Source organism: Sus scrofa, chromosome 9 (genome assembly GCF_000003025.6).
Source record: "Sus scrofa isolate TJ Tabasco breed Duroc chromosome 9, Sscrofa11.1, whole genome shotgun sequence".
NCBI lineage: Eukaryota > Metazoa > Chordata > Mammalia > Artiodactyla > Suidae > Sus > Sus scrofa.
Genome location: NC_010451.4, coordinates 31,388,075 through 31,405,518, shown reverse-complemented (window position 1 = coordinate 31,405,518; position 17,444 = coordinate 31,388,075). Strand labels below are relative to the sequence as shown.

The following is a 17,444-nucleotide window of genomic DNA, read 5'->3' as shown; positions in this document are numbered from 1 at the left end:
GCCACAGTTGATAACTCTCTCTTCCTTGATAAATTTTATTCTTATGTCTGCCTGGATATCACATTGTCTTGTTTTTCCTTCTAACTAGATGGCTGCTTTCCCTCAGTGTCCTTTCGATGGCTCCTTTTCTCCACAATTTCTTACTACTGGAATGCTGGAGGGCTCAATATTCATACTCTTTTATTTTTTATTTTACGCTTATATCCTTGGAGATGGCATGCATTCTTGTGATTTTTAAATGCAATTTATATACCAATGATTTCCCAATTTATATCTTTATTCTAAAGCTCACTCTTAAACCCCAGGCTCAAATATCCAATTGCCCTTTCAATATCCTTAGAGGCTCCATCTCCAAGTATAGACACACAGGGGATTAAGGTTCAACATATTAATTTTGAGGTGACACAATGACACAATTCAGTCCACAGCAGGTTGGCTGCAGTTTTTAATTACCTTTAAAATTATTTTTTAGTGGAAATATATTTACTGTACAATATTATGTTAGTTTTAGGTTCACTATATAATGATTTAACATTTGCATACATTATGAAGTGCTTATCCTGGTAAACCTGTCCCTAAACAAAAATATTACAATATTATTGATAATATTCATATGCTATATATTATATTCCTCTTTTTTTTTTTTTTTTGGCCACACCTATAGCATATGAAAGTTCCTTGACAAAGGATTGAATCCAAGCTTCAGCTGTGACCTATGCCGGAGCTGTGGCAACACTGGCTCCTTAAATAACTGTGCTGTGCTGGGGATCAAACTCAGCAGTGACCCGAGCCACTGCAGAGACAATGCCAGATCTTTAACCTACTGTGACACAGTGGGAACTCCTAAAATTTTAATTATATCACTAGAGATTTGTACCTCTTAAACTCCTTCATCTATTTCACATCTCCAACCCCAACCTTCTGGCAATAACTTGTCTCTTCTCTGTATCTAGGAGTCTATTTCCATTTGGCTTTGTTTGTTTGTTTTTTAAATTTCACATATAAGTTATATCATGTGGAATTTGTCTGTCTTTATTCATTAACATAGACCTTCTGGATTCATCCATGTGTCAAATGGCAAGATTTTATGATTATTACAGGTAAATTATATATATATATATGTATATATATATATAAACATATGCATACACAAATTTAAAAAATGTATTTATCTGTCAATTGACATAGGTTGCTTCTATATCTTGGCTGTTATAAACCATGTTGTAATGAACATGCAATGCACATATCTTCTTGAATTAGTGTTTTTTTTCAATTGGATAAATACCCAGAAGTGGGACTGCTGGATTGTAGAGTAGTTCTATTTTTAATTTTTGAGAAGCTATTATTGTTTTCCCTAGTGGCTATACCAATTTACACTCTTACCAGGAGTACACGGAAGTTTCCTTTTCTCCAGGTGCTCACCAACATTTGTTACTTGTCTTTTTGATAATAACCATTCTGACTAGTGTGAGGTATATATCTTGTGGTTTTAATTTGCATTTCCTTGATGATTAGGGATGTTGAGTACCTTTTCCTGTGTCTGTTGGCCATCTGCATGTCTTCTTAGGAAAAAAGTCTGTTCAGTTCCTCGACCAATTTTTAGGTCAGATTATTTGATTTTTTGACGTTGAGTTGTATGATTTCTTTGTATATTTTTGGATATTAACACCTTATCAGATAAGATAAGCAAGTGGACTGACCCAGACTCCTTTTAAATTATTGCCTCTGCAATGAGACCTGAAGCATGAGATTTTGTGTGCATGCCCTTTATGAGTGGAGTCTGTGTCCTATAGCCCTCCTGCTCTCCTGGATGCAAGCCCCACTGGCCTTCAAAGCCAGAAGTTCTTGGGACTCTTCTTCCAGGTGCAGGAACACCAGGGTAGGGACCCTGATGTGGGGATTGGAATCTTTGCTCTTTGGAGAGAACCTATGCAATTGTGATTATCCTCCTACTTGTGGTTGACATACCTGAGGGTATGGGTCTTGACCACACTGTGTTTCTGCCCTTCTTTCCATCTCGTTGTGACTGCTCATTGATATCTTTAGTTGCAGAAAAATCTTTTCTGCTAGTCTTAAAATCATTCTCATAGATAGTAACTCTGCAGACAGTTGCAGTTTGGGGAAGTCTGTGGGAAGTGGTGAACTAAGGATCTTACTCAACTATCTCGGCCATACGTCTCTTGCAATTTTTAATGGAGTGGCCCATATAAGCCTCATTAAGAAGGTACATATGAGTGAACTTCTGATCGAAGTTTGTGCTTAGCTATGTCAATATCTGGAGGAAAGCATCCTATGTAGAAGGAACAATTAGTACAAAGGTATTAGGTGCATTTTATGCAGGACATTAGAACAGTGAGTCAGGACCAGAGTGAGCTTTAGGGAGAATGATAGGAGACGAGTTTGTAGAGAGATTGGAGGAACCAAGCCCTCCAATATTGGGCTTTCATTCTAAAATAAATTTAAGAGATGCTGAAGAATTTATACTGTGTTATAATTTAATTTAACCCAAGAAATCCTGAAAATAGGAAGTAATTAAAGTTAAATAAAATTGTAAGGATGGGGCACTGATTTGATATCTGTGGAATCTAAAAAAAATGATAAAATTAACTTACATATAAAATAGAAATAGACCCATAGATATTGAAGACTTAAGATTAGTGATGGATCAGTATAACAGAATCGAGAGTTCAAACTACAGACTGTCTTTTTTTTTTTTTTTTTTTCTTTTCTAACGTATATTTCTGCATTAGAGCATGTCTCTACTGAAAGTGATTTAGATAGGAGAGCAACTATGGCAACAAAAGACCCACTCCCCAAGAGGAGATGGTGTGGCTCCAGAAGGTCCCTAACACAGACATGAATGAATTTGTGGTCAGTTTGAACTAAGGGCAAAACCCAGGAACCATTTAAAATAGCTATGTTAAAAAGAGTTCTTGTTGTGGCTCGGCTGTTTACTACAAACACTACTAGTGTCCATGAGGACACAGGTTCTATTCCTGGCCTTGCCCAGTGGGTAAAGGATCCAGTATTGCTGTAAGCTATGGTGTAGGTTGCAGGTGCGGCTCGGATACAATGTTGCTGTGGCTGTGGGTAGGCCAGCAGCTGCAGCTCTGATTAGACCTCTAGCCTGGGAACTTCCATATGCTGTGGGTGTGGCCCTAAAAAGACAAACAAACAATCAATCAAAACCTAGCTATGTTAGAGCATATGAAAGTTGAAGACTGCTCCTTGGCAAGCTTGCCTGGATGATGGTATGCTTCTGCCAGTAGCTGCAAGAGATGCTGAGTTTTAGAGACGTGTGTGACCACTTTAGAATAGGTGGCATCTTGCTAGAGATCTGTTACTATCAAGGGCAAATAAAACTGATAATATATAGAACTATACTTCTGAAAATATATATATTTACTTATAAATACAGAGCTCTCATTGATTTTTATAAGTACTTGCTGAACTCAATTTAAAATGAACCCTCTACTCAAAAATCTTTCCAGTATAATTCAAATGTTACCAGTATCATTAAAAAAATGTTTCTAATATAATTTAAATTATACTAGAAAGATAAGACAGCAACTTTATATTAGGGATTTCTAAAACAAATAAATAAACCTCCAAAATAATATTTATTCCAAACATTTAAGCTCTCTATGCATACAACATACACACACACACACACACACACACACACCCGTCTTTCATTTTCCCCTAGCTTATGCCAGAGAATTTCAAAATTTATATATGTGTATATATATATGCACATATATTTATACACACCCATGTATCTATCATTATCTATCTGTCAAACAACAAAAAGTAGAAACATGTGAAGCATATAAAAAATCAAGGAATAAGAGTATTCAAGGAGAATTAGATGGCCTGTATTTCCATATCATGTGTTAGGGTAAGAAACAAAGGAACACACATGCAACTAAGAAAAGAAACATAGGCATGTGTTACAATGTTCCATTGCAGACTAAGAAAAGAAACATAGGCAAGTGTTACAATGTTCCCACAAGGGAAACTTCCCAGGAAGTAAGTATTGTAGGTAGTGTGGCGATTGGACAGAGAGCTCAGCCACAGGCAGGAGGATGAATTTGCTGCACGCACAACACCCAAACGGAAGGTAAATCCAATTTCTAGCTGCAGAGCAAAAGTTTTGGCCTTCACACTAAGGATGACATGTGAGCATCTTATAAACAGAGGTTATAAGAATTCTTGTCTAAACCTGTTTATGTGGTTTGGATCTATGTCCTTTCCAGAATAATCTAGTCAACACAGAGATTCCCCCAATTTCTTGAGTCTGTAGATGTATCACAGGGTTAAAATGGAACCGAGAATGAGGCTAATGCCTACAATTATATATAGTAGAAAATAAATGCATATACATGTATAGTTCTCAGCAATGATAATCAAAGAATTCTATTAATTACCATAGGAATATATCAAGAAAAACCTGAATTATATTTTGCCTGTGGACGAATATATTTCCTCTCCCACAAATTATGAATGTTTACACAAAAATAAGTTTCTCCTCAAATTTAATTTTTGAAAGCAATGAAACAGACCACTTTACTCTTGCAACATTCAGATTAATTGAGCTTTATGGTTATTGCGCTCAGATATTTTACTGATTTTATATTTCACTTCTATGCAGGTAAATCAATTTAATGTTTAGATAGAAAATAAAACAAATCACAAATCCCTATTCAGTATGGAAAGCTGCTTCTGAAGATTACATTTTATAGATATAGTACATTTTTCAAATACCAACATGTTAAATAAGTAATAACTATCAAGTGAGTGTAATTTCACATATCCCTGTGGATAGCCACATTTGGAGAGAGAAGGAGAATTTAGTTATATAAAGAAAACCATCAGGGAAGAAAATGATTTTAAAAATAATGCAACTATAATGCAAACATCTTAGAAGTAAGCACTAAAGTGCTGCATTGTTTTAAATAATGCAATTTTATGTTAGGTTTTCTTTTTATAAATAAAACAGATGTGACTATATAGTAGCACAAGGAACTGGAATAATGGAGCAGTTCTCTATTGATTGTCTTGGTAGCTATTTGAATCTATACAATAAAATTTCATAAAATTTTATGGAATTATGTGCACAAAAAAATTCATATGAAAACTGGTGAGATCTGATGAACTGTGGTATAAGGCATTATATCAACATCAGTTTCCTGATTTGATCATTATACCACTGTTATGCAAAATGTTATCATTGGGGGGAGCTGAGCAATGAGCCCAGAGGAAATCTTAGTACTGTTTTTGTAATTTTTATGTGAGTCTAAAGTTAATTAAAAAAAATTATATATACATATATATGTATATACATATATGTGTGTATGTAAATGATGTAGTCCTTTTCTGAGAAATGACAAAAGAAGAAAAATGGCTTTATAAAAAGCAGCAAACAATGGTTAACATTATCATTAATAACAAAATTTTCAGAATCCAAAATAATTCTACTGAGATTGTTAGCAAATATAGCTCATGATATGGGAAGCTGTTCTGGTTGTGTCTGCTGTTGCCTTAGAGCCTCTCACCTGTTTTGACTGTTTGCCAGCCTAGGGAGAACGGGCTGCGAGCCTGCAGATTGTAGGAGGAGATTGGGCTGTGGTTGTCAGCGGCTGGACTCCATGAGAGTGTGGCTGTGCTGTCAGTGATTTCCTCAACAATCACTATCCCTGGTGGGCCTGGGGGACCTACGTGCAAAAGAGAATGGATAAAGTTGAGGATAAGACATGAAAAATTCTATTTCCAATAAGGACCCAATCACACTATAAATAATCCTTAATGAAATGCATATTTAGGAATGAACATTGACAGTAAAAAGAAATGGGATGAAAGTTGGTTTCTGTGATTCCTATGGATAATTTAATTATAGTTTAGTTTTTTTTCTAATACTTTGTGCTTGGCGGCAACTACCAATTAGCACCGTGTTTTATAGAAAAAGAAAGAATACTTAGAAACAAACACAATTATCTGAATGTCAGTATCAACTATGACTGTTAAAATTAATCACAGCTTACAGAGGCAGCAACAGAGAGTGAAAGGCAAGTATCATTACTAAAAGGATACAGGTGTATGGGCCTAATTTTCATGTTCAGGAAACCCACAACATACAAATAAAACAAATAATGTGATGTGCCTGTCAAAGAACTTAAACTCTAACTGGGAAAAAATGAAAGGATCTAACAATGAGAGATCAGACCAAGGAAGGGTATCTACTACAAGTGAGGCATGGAAAAATGCTGTGGGAAGTTAAAAAGAAGGTGAAATTAGATGATGATGATGATGATGATGGTGATAATTTTTGTTGGTGGTGAGAGGGTGGTGAATCAAAGAAGATTATTTCCCTTTTGATCATAAAAAGTTGGTATAGGAGTGAGATGATCAATTGATGGGTACATAGACTCTAGCTTCAAGAAACAACCATGATCTGATGTGAGGAAAAATATACCTTTGCCTTATTACTTCTAAAATAGTGATTTCTAATAGCATTTAAAATAGGTAGAGTGTTTTTAATTTAGTGGCTAAAAACAATGTCATCGTTCATATTAACATTCTTCTATTTCCTAATATGGGCAACTCAAGCTGCAAGTATACTTTTATTTTTAATGAAAATAATCTCACCTTTAAAAATCAAGTTGTTTGCTGACTTAGTCCTTATGTAGCAAGTTGCTCTCTGGATTTGGTTGAGTATGAAATCTGAACGTTAAGGGGTGATCTAGACTGTAAGAAGCTAAGAAATGCTGGAGTGCTAAAGAGATGGAGACAGTCAGTAAAGACCTCTGAGTGGAGAACTTTGATAAGTAAGGGACAATGAAATTGACAAAGTGTTTAAAAGCATCACCAGGAGTTTCCGACTGTGGTTTAGCGGGTTAAAGATCCAATGTTGTCTCTGCGAGCATGTGGGTTCAATCCCTGGCCTTGCTGAGTGGGTTAAGGATCTGGCATTGCTACAAGCCACAAGCCACAATGTAGGTTGCAAATGTGGCTCAGAACCAGTGTTTCTGTAGCTGTGGTGTAGGCCCCAGCTGCAGCTGTGATTTGAACCCTAGCCTGGGAACTTCCATATGGCACAGGTGGGGCCATAAAAATAAATTAATTAATTAAAAAAATAAAATCATCACCAGGCAAATGATATTTTTAGGAACTGAGAAATAAGCTTTTTTTTTTTTTCTTTTTTTAAATCAAGAGTGAGAAGAACTAGGGAGTTCCTGTTGTGGCTCAGCCAGTAGAGAACCCCACAAGTATCTATGAGGATGTGGGTTCCATCCCGGGCCTCACTCAGTGGATTAAGGGATCTTGTGTTGCCTGGAGCTGCAGTGTAGGTTGCAGATGCGGCTCAGATCTGGCGTTGCTGTGGCTGTGGCTGTGGCTGGCAGCTATAGCTCCAATTCACCCCCCAGCCTGGGAATCTCCATATGCCACAGGTGCAGCACCACGCCCCCCCCCCCCCCAAAAAAAGCAAGAGTGAGAAGAACCAGTAGTGGATAGCAGAGACCAAAGACTTAGAAGACAAGGACTATTCCATCAGGAAGGTGACAAAAGATTGGGACTGTGGGAAAAAGTACAGAGGATAACCATGAGAAGTGGCAGTTTTTGGTCTGAGAGAAATGAAGGAGGAAGTGATGAATACAGAGAGAAAGCGTTTGAGATGCAAGAAAGGAGGTTGGGAGAGCTCATTTGGGAAGGTTCTCAGTTTTTCACTAAAGAAGAAAAAAAAATCTACAAAAAGTGAAGGTGATTGGGTAAGATTGGGATTGGGAGTTAGAGGAGAATGGAGAATGTCCAGATAAGCCTGTGATAAAAGAGGGAAGACATGAAGAAGAGTGAAATATAAATATTTTAGAAGTGTCCTAGATTTCAAAATTTGTTCAAGAGCATCATTTTGAAGTGGAACTTATCAACTCAGCAAGGTTAGGTTAGAAAGCCAGGACCAGACCCAGAGAAGGTGGTTAATTGGGTCAATTCAGGTTTAGTTTATAAATTCAGTATGATTTATCATCAAAGATTCCAAAGGTATGCATGGCTATGGCCTCAATGTGGCTTAGGGGGTCAAGGGGAGCCAGAATGGTACTGACAAATTAGAATAAAGAATGGAGCTGAGGAATCCAGGTTATTACAAGGGGATGATAGAAAAATAAGAAATCGTGGAGTTCCTGTCATGGCGAAGTGGAAATGAATCCAGCTGGGAACCATGAGGTTGCCAGTTTGATCCCTGGCCTTGATCAATGGGTTGAGGATCCTGTGTTGCTGTGAGCTGTGGTGTAGGTCACAGACATGGCTCGGATAAGGCAGTGCTGTGGCTGTGGCCAGCAGCTACAGCTCTGATTAGACCCCTAGCCTGGGAATCTCCATATGCCACGGTTGCTGCCCTCAAAAGACAAAAGACCAAATAAATAAATAAATAAATAAATAAGAAGAAGAAATTGTGAAGGGGAAAGTGTGAAATTTGTGATTTAAGTATAGGGAACTGGATGAGAATTTGTGTTTACGTGGAATGAAGTGGAAAAAATAACTATTAGGTCAAAGGACTTATGGAAGAATATGTTTGATGTGTCACTGATATGAATGTTCAGAGTATTAAAATAGTAGCTAAAGATGAGGTGTGGAAAGTAAAATGAGATTCAGGTGCTGAACTTGTCTAACAAGTTATTAGACTGCAGTGACAGGGATATGGAGGAGTGACCATAAGGATAATAATATAATAAGAAGAATATTAACTGTAATAATAATACTAATGGCTACCATGTCCTTACTGTACTGTATTAAGTCATTGCATTAAGTATTTTGCAAACATTAACTTGTTCACTTATTTCTATGTAACCATGAGGTGGGTATTATAACCCCATTTCATAGAGGATGTAATGAAATCTCAAAGAGATGGGTCAATTAATAATAAATAACGTACTTAATCAGTAACCTTGCTATGTTAGATGTTATGCTAGGCAGTGGTACCATTCTAGTGAGAGTTATTTGCCCAAGTCACTCTGCCAGTGAATGGCACAGTGGAGATATGAATTCAGATGTAATTGTAAAGCCAGATTTATTCAAGGAAACAAGGAGTAGAGAGGCTCTTTTTCCTTTCACTGTTAATTCATGGAGTCGTTTCCATTCAAGGAATGAAAGAAAGAGAAATGCGTATTAGGGAAGAGCGCATTAAACTCATGTACTAGAGGTAGAAATGATATTTGAAGGAAATGTTCATGACTTTGTGGCAGCTATTAAGCATGAGATAACCACCAATACTTTCTTTCTTCCTACTTATGCAAGTCATTCACTCTTTGAAAGGTGGAGCTCATTCTTTCACAGCCTTGAATGTGGGCTGGCTACACTCATACACTACAGGCATACACTGGTGAAATTGTGGGTTTGGTTCTAGACTACTATAATAAAGTAAATATTGCAATAAAGTGAATCACACTTTTTTTTTTTTTTGGTTTCCGAGTGCATATAAAAGTTATGTTTACATTATACTCAAGTCTATCAAATGCACAATAACATTATGTCCAAAAACAATATACTTATTTTAATTAAAAATACTTTATCGCTAAAATATGGTAGCCATCATCTGAGCCTTAAGCATGTCACAAGCTTTTGGCAGGGGGTGGGGCTTGCTTCAATGTTGATGGCTGCTGACAAGGTGGTTGGTGAAGGTTGGGGTGGTTTAGCAATTTCTTAAAATAAGACAACCCTGAAGTTTGCTGCATGAATTAACTATTCCTTTTATGAATGATTTCTCTGTAACATACCATGCTGCTGGTTAGCATTTTATCCACAGAATTTCTTTCAAAATTGGAGTCAGTTCTCTCAAAACCTGTCATGGTTTTCTCAACCAAGTTTATATAATATTCTCAATCCTTTGTGTTCATTTCAAGAGTCTTCACAGCATCTTTGCCAAGAGTAGTTTCCATCTCAAGAAACTACTTTCTTCTCTCATCCATAAGAAGTAAATCTTCATTTATTAAAGTTGTATCATAAGGAGGTAGGAGTTTAGTCATGTCTATAACCTATGTTTTTAATTTTATTTCTCTTACTGTTTCTACCACATCTTCTTCCACGGAAGTCTTGAATCCTTCAAAGTCATCCATAAAGGTTGGAATCAACTTCTTCCAAATTCCTGTTAATATTGATATTTTGACTTCTTCCCATGAATCACAAATGTGCTTAATGGCATTTAGAATGGTGAATCCTTTTCAGAAGATTTTGAGTTAACTTTTTCCAGATCCATCAGAAGAATCATCTATGGCCGCTATAGCCTTATGACATATATTTCTGAAGCAATAAGATTTGAAAGTCAAAATTACTACTTGATCCATGGGTTGCTGAATGGATGTTGTGTTAGCAGGCATGAAACCAACATAAAAATCTTGTTGTCCATCATCAGAGCTCTTAGGTGACCAGGTGTATTGTCAACAAGCATTGATAGTTTGAAAGGAATCCTATTTTTTTCTGAGCAGTAGTTCTAAATAGCATGCTTAAAATATTCAGTAAACCATGTTGTAAACAGATTTGCAGTCATATGTGCTTTGTTGTTCCATTTATAGTGTACAGGCAGAGTATATTTAGCATAGTTCTTAAGGGCCCTAAGATTTTTGGAATAATAAATGAGCAGTTGCTTCAAGAGAAAGTCACTAGTTGAATTAGCCCCTAACAAGAGAGTTGGCTGCCTACTTGGCTTGAAGCCAAGCACTGATTTGTCCTTTCTAGGTATGAAAGTCCTAGATCTGGATTAGGTTTTGACTCAAGGGAATGTTGTGGTTGATTTGATCTTCTATCCAGACCACGAAACTTTTTTTCCATATCATCAATAAGCCTGCTTTGCTTTCTTAGCATTTGTGTGTTCACTTTCATTTCCTTCAAGAATTTTTCCTTTGCATTCAGAACTTAGCTAACTGTTTGGTGCACGAGGCATAGCTTTCAATTTATCTCTGCTCTTATATGCCTTCCTCAGAAAGCTTAATCGTTTCTAGCTTTCGGTTTAAAATGAGAGATTTGCACCTATTTCACTTGAACATGTAGAGGCCATTGTTGGGTTATTAACTGGCCCACTTTCAATATTGTTGTGTCTCAAGAAATAGGGAGGCCCAATGAGAGGAAAAGGTATAGGGGGACAGATGGTCAGCAGAATAATGAGAACATATAACATCTATTGATTACCTCTTCCTTCTTACATGGGTGGGTGATGGCATGCCAAAAACAATTGCAAGAGTAGCATCAAAGACCACTGATCACAGATCACCATTACAAATACAATAATACTTTTTTTTTTTTTTTTTTTGTCCTTTTGCCATTTCTTGGGCTGCTCCCGCGGCATATGGAGGTTCCCAGGCTAAGGGTCTAATCCAAGCTGTAGCCACCAGCCTACGCCAGAGCCACAGCAACGCGGGATCCGAGCCGCGTCTGCAACCTACACCACAGCTCATGGCAACGCCGGATCGTTAACCCACTGAGCAAGGGCAGGGACCGAACCCGCAACCTCATGGTTCCTAGTTGGATTCGTTAACCACTGCACCACGACGGGAACTCCCACAATAATACTTTTAAAGTTTCTTGCAATAATTTTGTAAGAATCACCGAAATGTGACACAGAGACACAAAGTCAGCAAATGCTGTTGGAAAAATGGCATTGATAGGCTTCTTCAATGCAGGGTTACCATAAACCTTCAATTTGTAAAAAAAAGAAAAAAAAGAAAAATGCAATATCTGCAAAGTGCAATAAAGTGAAGTGCAATAAAATGAAGTTTGCCTATATGTGATCCCAATGACAGCAGTGGAAGTGACACACCATGACTTTTGAGGCGAAATCCTAAGAAGCTTCACAGCTTCATCCCAGTCTCCCGGAACTCTCATGGAAAAATCCAGCTGCTTAAAGTCCTATTAAACTGAGTCTACCAATTCTGGAGGAAGTCCAAGCTAGGCATTTGGAGAATTCCATGGGGAAAGGGAGATTCAAATTGGCCTCAGCTGTTCTAGACATCCCAGCCTAAGCACCAGCTATGTGATGAAGCCTTCAAATGACTCCAGCTTCAGCTACCATTGGACTCATGTACATGAGGGCCCCCAGGTAATAATCTGGCTATGCTTGTCAGCTGCCAAAACCATGTGAGCAAATAATAGATGGATGTTCCTAGCCACTAATTTTGGGGAAGCAATGGATAATTGGAACAGACTTCAGTATAGTTTGATTTAAGAGCATGTTCATAAGCAGGGAGTTTTTCAGGAGGATCTTGAAGATGCTTTGGAAAAAACTTGAAATTTAGTTTTTGTATTTGAATAGGGATAATTACCAGCATAATTCATTTGAATTCTTCCATATTGTTCCATTTATTCTATTCTATCCATTCTATTGATTTACCTCTTCAAAAAGCATTAACAACTACCTATGTGTGAGGCATGATAGGAGATACTATGAAAAATAACCATTTGTTAACATAAATAAAATAATTTGCCTTCTGAGCATTAAATATCTGTAAAACATTTAAATTAGCTCTCTTAAGAAAGGTATATTTATTTTAATAATAGGCAGTAATTACTCTAAGTATTTTTTTAAAAAAACTTCAGCTGGAACAAAAAATGGTATTTATAACATAATTAGTAAATACCCAAGTATTTTTCTTTATACATGGCAATTTTCCCAAATACAGTCTTTAGCAAAATAATCAGTGACAGCAAATAAGATTTATGTACCCAGGATACTGATTGTGGCTATGCAATTATTTATAATTACAAACCATTGTAAATAACTAATTGTCTAATAATCATGTAATTTTTAAGTCATAAAATCTTATGATAAAATATTAGGCAGTCATTAAACCGGCTATTTAATGATATGGGAAATGTTCACAATATAGGAAGTGAAAAAAGTGGAATGCAAAATTATATGTTAATAAAAATGTATAAACAGTAATTTGCCAAATGTGCATAGCAAAAGCTTGGAAAGAAAAGCATTAAAGCATACATGGTGGTTATTGCTTGGAGCTGAGGATATAAATGATTAAAATTTTATTCTTTAGACTTGTTTTGATTTTCCACTTCTGTTCAATAAGCATGTATTACTTCTAAAATTATTTTGAAAAGCCATAAAACATATGTACATACATATATTATAAAATTATTTTTAAAAGTCATTTGAGATATGTATATATGTATCAGATATGTATGGACTATTTTAAGTAATTCTGTTTAACTAAACATTTGCTAAATGCCTACTAGTACGTGTGGAAAGCACAATGCTGAGTGGTGGGAGATGGATTAAGGACATGGTTTATAGGAGGACAAAAGAGAGTTCCAATCCCAGGTGTGTTTAAAATCTGGATGGCGAGATGAATCTTTCATAAAAAAACAAATGCCAGGCAGTGATAATGTTATACATTAGTACATTTTACATCTCATTATAGCACTTGTTACATTGGCTATAATTACTTTTCTGTAATTTCTACTTGTCTGAATATTCAACATGGTAATGGCATATATTAAGCCCTCAATAAACATTTGTGGAAAAAGAGATTAAAGGGAGAAGGGAGAGAAAGGAAGAAGAGATGTGGAAAGACAAAAGGAGTTACGTTTCGAATTTGCAATGTGGTGTAACAACACGTTTAAAGCATGGTTTAAAATAATTATCATATAAGACAAAGATCCAATACGATAGATCCTTTTTTGTTGTTAAATCAAAATATATTTAACATTTTTTTTCAGCTAAGTTTAAAGTGGTAATAAAAATGACAGACTAGGTTTATGAATTGAGAAAGTGAAGCTTTTCATATGATTTAATACTAAGGCTCATCATTATTAGAAACTTAGAAAAAGTCTAAGGATAGATAATTTTTCTAAAGCCTTATAAAGCTGAAAGATTGTTATCAATATTTTATAGTAAAATATTGTAGAAAATTAGAGCTGTGATTTACCTTTTAAAACACATTAAGTGAAATTTTCAACCGTAATAAAAATGAAAAGTTTATGGTTATTATATTAGCATTGCTTTATCAATGCTCTATTTACAGAGAAAAATATATTTAAAAATATTTTTTAAATTTTTTTATTTTTTATTATAGTTGTTTTACAATGTTCTGCCAATTTCTGCTGTATGTCAAAGTGACTTAGTTTTATATATATATTTTACAAAAGTCCAGGACCAGATGGCTTCACAGGCAAATTGTATCAAACATTTAGAGAAGAGCTAACACCTATCCTTATGAAACTATTCAAAAAAATCACAGAGGTAGGGACACTCCCAAACTCATTCTATGAGGCCACCATCACCCTGATACCAAAACCAGATAAAGATACCACAAAAAAATAAAATTACAGGCCAATTTCACTGATGAACATAGATGCAAAAATCCTCAACAAAATACTGGCGAACTGAGTCCAACAATACAGTAAAAGGATTGTACATCTGATCAAGTGGGATTTATCCCAGGGATGCAAGTGTTCTTCAATATCCTTTAGAAGGAAAATGAGTGAAGCAGGTGTTGGCTTTAGTGTGGGCAACCAGTGGAGGGATATTTCCTGCTGAAAGCAAATTATGACTAATGTGGTAACAAACAGGAAGCTGTGCACTGCCTTCCTGTGAAATCATTGTCCATTCTCCTTTTAGAAACAACTGGTAGTGCCAGGCTTGAGAGTTTTTGTGGTGTGACTATCCAATTCTTTTTGAGGACTAATAATTTAAACAACTTACTAATGCAGACTGACTCCCCGTGGCAAGCAACTTTCCTGGCTTCTTCTCACCTTGATATCCTAACATTTTCTGCCCAAGTCTAAACCTAATGGTTCAACAAATATCTCCATTGGCATGTGTTGTTTTTAAAACAAATCTATTTTGAAAAAAAAAAAAAAAAAAAATCAATCTATTCAGCTTTTTTTTTCATTTTTATTTGATTTGGGGGACCTATATTCTCACATATAAGTTATTAAATGGTATTCAAAATATTAAAGAGATCTTTGCTTTAAATTGTTTAAATTAAAATTAAAAGTTTGATATGAAATATGCTATGATTTTTTAAATTGGTTCTGTTTTCAAGCCCATGGATATTGCTTAGGGGCAGACACATCTTACTTCTAAATACATGTAGGCACATGAGGCAGAAGAAAGGAAAGTAGATGTGGCAATCAGCACAGTCATGAGCATGCCCTTCTAATACCAAGTAAAGAGATTTAGCTACTGTCTGATAGATTAGACTACTGCAGAGAAATAAACTCAATCTCAGGCCAGGAAGAGTATTTGTTATTTTTACTATGTAGTTAACTGCATGCAATGAACCACCCAGTACTTAAGACCATTTTGTGTAGACCCAGTTTAAAAGGCCATATATAAATAACAACAAAGCTTTTCATTAAAAAGTCAATAATGTGAGTAGATTTTCTGTAGCACATCACATATTAATAATTAGTAATAAATGGTTGCTGGGGTTTTCATCTTTAGAATAAAATTATGAAGACTTATGATATACCCTTATTTAGGATGTTATTGATAGTACCTTTATTTTCATGTAAGAAAATGTCTCCTGGCATATTGTGACATACTGGGCTGGCAAAGTCCAACTTCACATAGCATTGCATCTTTTTTACTTTGCCTTCTCAGATACTTCCCTTCCATCATTTTGTTTTTCATGGAGTTGAGAGAGTGCTCTCAAATTTCTTTACTATTTACATACCTAATTTAGGTGACCCATTCTTACTGTTCTCAATCCTATGAGAATAAATAACTTTTTAAAAAAACTAGGAGTAGTAAAGGATGGAAATGAGAGATCTTTTTTCAACAGCAATTTCATTTTCAATTAATTTGGTAAAGTCACCATTTATTATATCTGTCTATCCATCTATCTATAAATCTATGTATCCACATATCATCATCATCACTATATTTATTATTATCACTATCTATCTACCTATCTATCCATCCATCATCATTATCTAGTACCTCAGTATGAAATTCTTCTCTCTCCTCACTTTGCCCACTTAACACCTGCTTAGGTTTCAAATTTCAAATCTCTGCTCAAGTTTCACTGCTTTCCCAGGCTAGGGTTGAATCAGAGCTGTAGCCACTGGCCTATGCCAGAGCCACAGCAACGCGGGATCCGAGCCGCGTCTGCAACCTATACCACACCTCTGGCTGTCCTGCTTATGAAAAATCACTAGATTATATACATTCATATAGTACTATGTATCTTTCATTCATAGTTGAAATCATAGTGGAAGTTTTCTACTTTTTGTGTGACTTTCCTATGAAGGATAGATTTCCTCTTTGAATTTGGGGTATAGGATAGCTGAAATTGTGCTTATAATTTGCTTACTATTGTATCTCCACTGCTAGAACAGAGCTTCTATATTGATAAAACTTATTGTGTTATCAATATAGAATTTATTAAATGACTGGAGTGAATAATTTTTATTAACAGTTAGCATAGTTGTTGGTATTTTTAAAAGTATTTTCACTTTTGACCAATCAAAATATGACAAAGAGTAATATATCTTTACAAAAACATAGTGCTATTCTGAAAAAAGACTCTTACTATATAAGTTGGATTTCACTTATGTACTCATTTTGTTATATTCTCTAAATTAGATACCCATCTGATCACAGTGTTTCTAAATAACAACAACAATAAAGAAGCTATTAGTGTCTTTCAACTTTTGACAGGCAACAAAATCTCTGGTAATTTGTAAAAAAAAAATGTAGATTCCTGGGCTGTATTCAATAGCTAGTGAATTTCAATTTCCATGACTAGAGCTTCAGCATTGTATTTTGTGCAAGTTGTCCAGGTATGTTTATGAAAACTATATTTCAAGAAAATTGAGCTAAAGAAAAGGGATTTCGATAAAGAGTCAGAGGAATCTTATTTCAATTTTGATTTTTTGATGTAAGAGCTTTATGCGAGTTTCTGAATTTTGGGCAAGTTTCTGAACCTCATTAATTCTTAGTTTCCTTACATTTTATAAGGAAATGATAATATCAACATAATGTTATTTATTTATTTATTTATTTATTTTTGTCTTTTGTCTTGTTGTTGTTGTTATTGTTGCTATTTCTTGGGCCGCTCCCGCGGCATATGGAGGTTCCCAGGCTAGGGGTCGAATCAGAGCTGTAGCCACTGGCCTATGCCAGAGCCACAGCAACGCGGGATCCGAGCCGCGTCTGCAACCTATACCACAGCTCACGGCAACGCCGGATCGTTAACCCACTGAGCAAGGGCAGGGCCCGAACCCGCAACCTCATGGTCCCTAGTCGGATTCGTTAACCACTGCGCCACGACGGGAACTCCAACATAATGTTATTATTGTGAGAGTTACATAGGGTGATGTATGTCAAAGTATTTTGTAAATAGCTATACCAGCACTGGTTAGGCCTTTAACTACCTCCATAACTGACAATGTCATATGATCTCACAATGCTTCATTTTTTACCAATAAAAATGAGAACC

General features: G+C 35.8%; 1 protein-coding gene across 2 annotated transcripts in view; it reads right to left on the bottom strand.

The window, feature by feature from the left end:
• CNTN5 (contactin 5) overlaps window positions 1-17,444 on the bottom strand; it is a 1,210,258-nt gene that overhangs the window by 64,342 nt on the left and 1,128,472 nt on the right. For both annotated transcript variants that reach the window (XM_003129801.6, XM_021102337.1), the window contains exon 17: window positions 5,556-5,714. In XM_003129801.6, coding sequence (XP_003129849.3) covers window positions 5,556-5,714 — 159 coding nt within the window. The remainder of the gene's footprint in view (window positions 1-5,555; window positions 5,715-17,444) is intronic.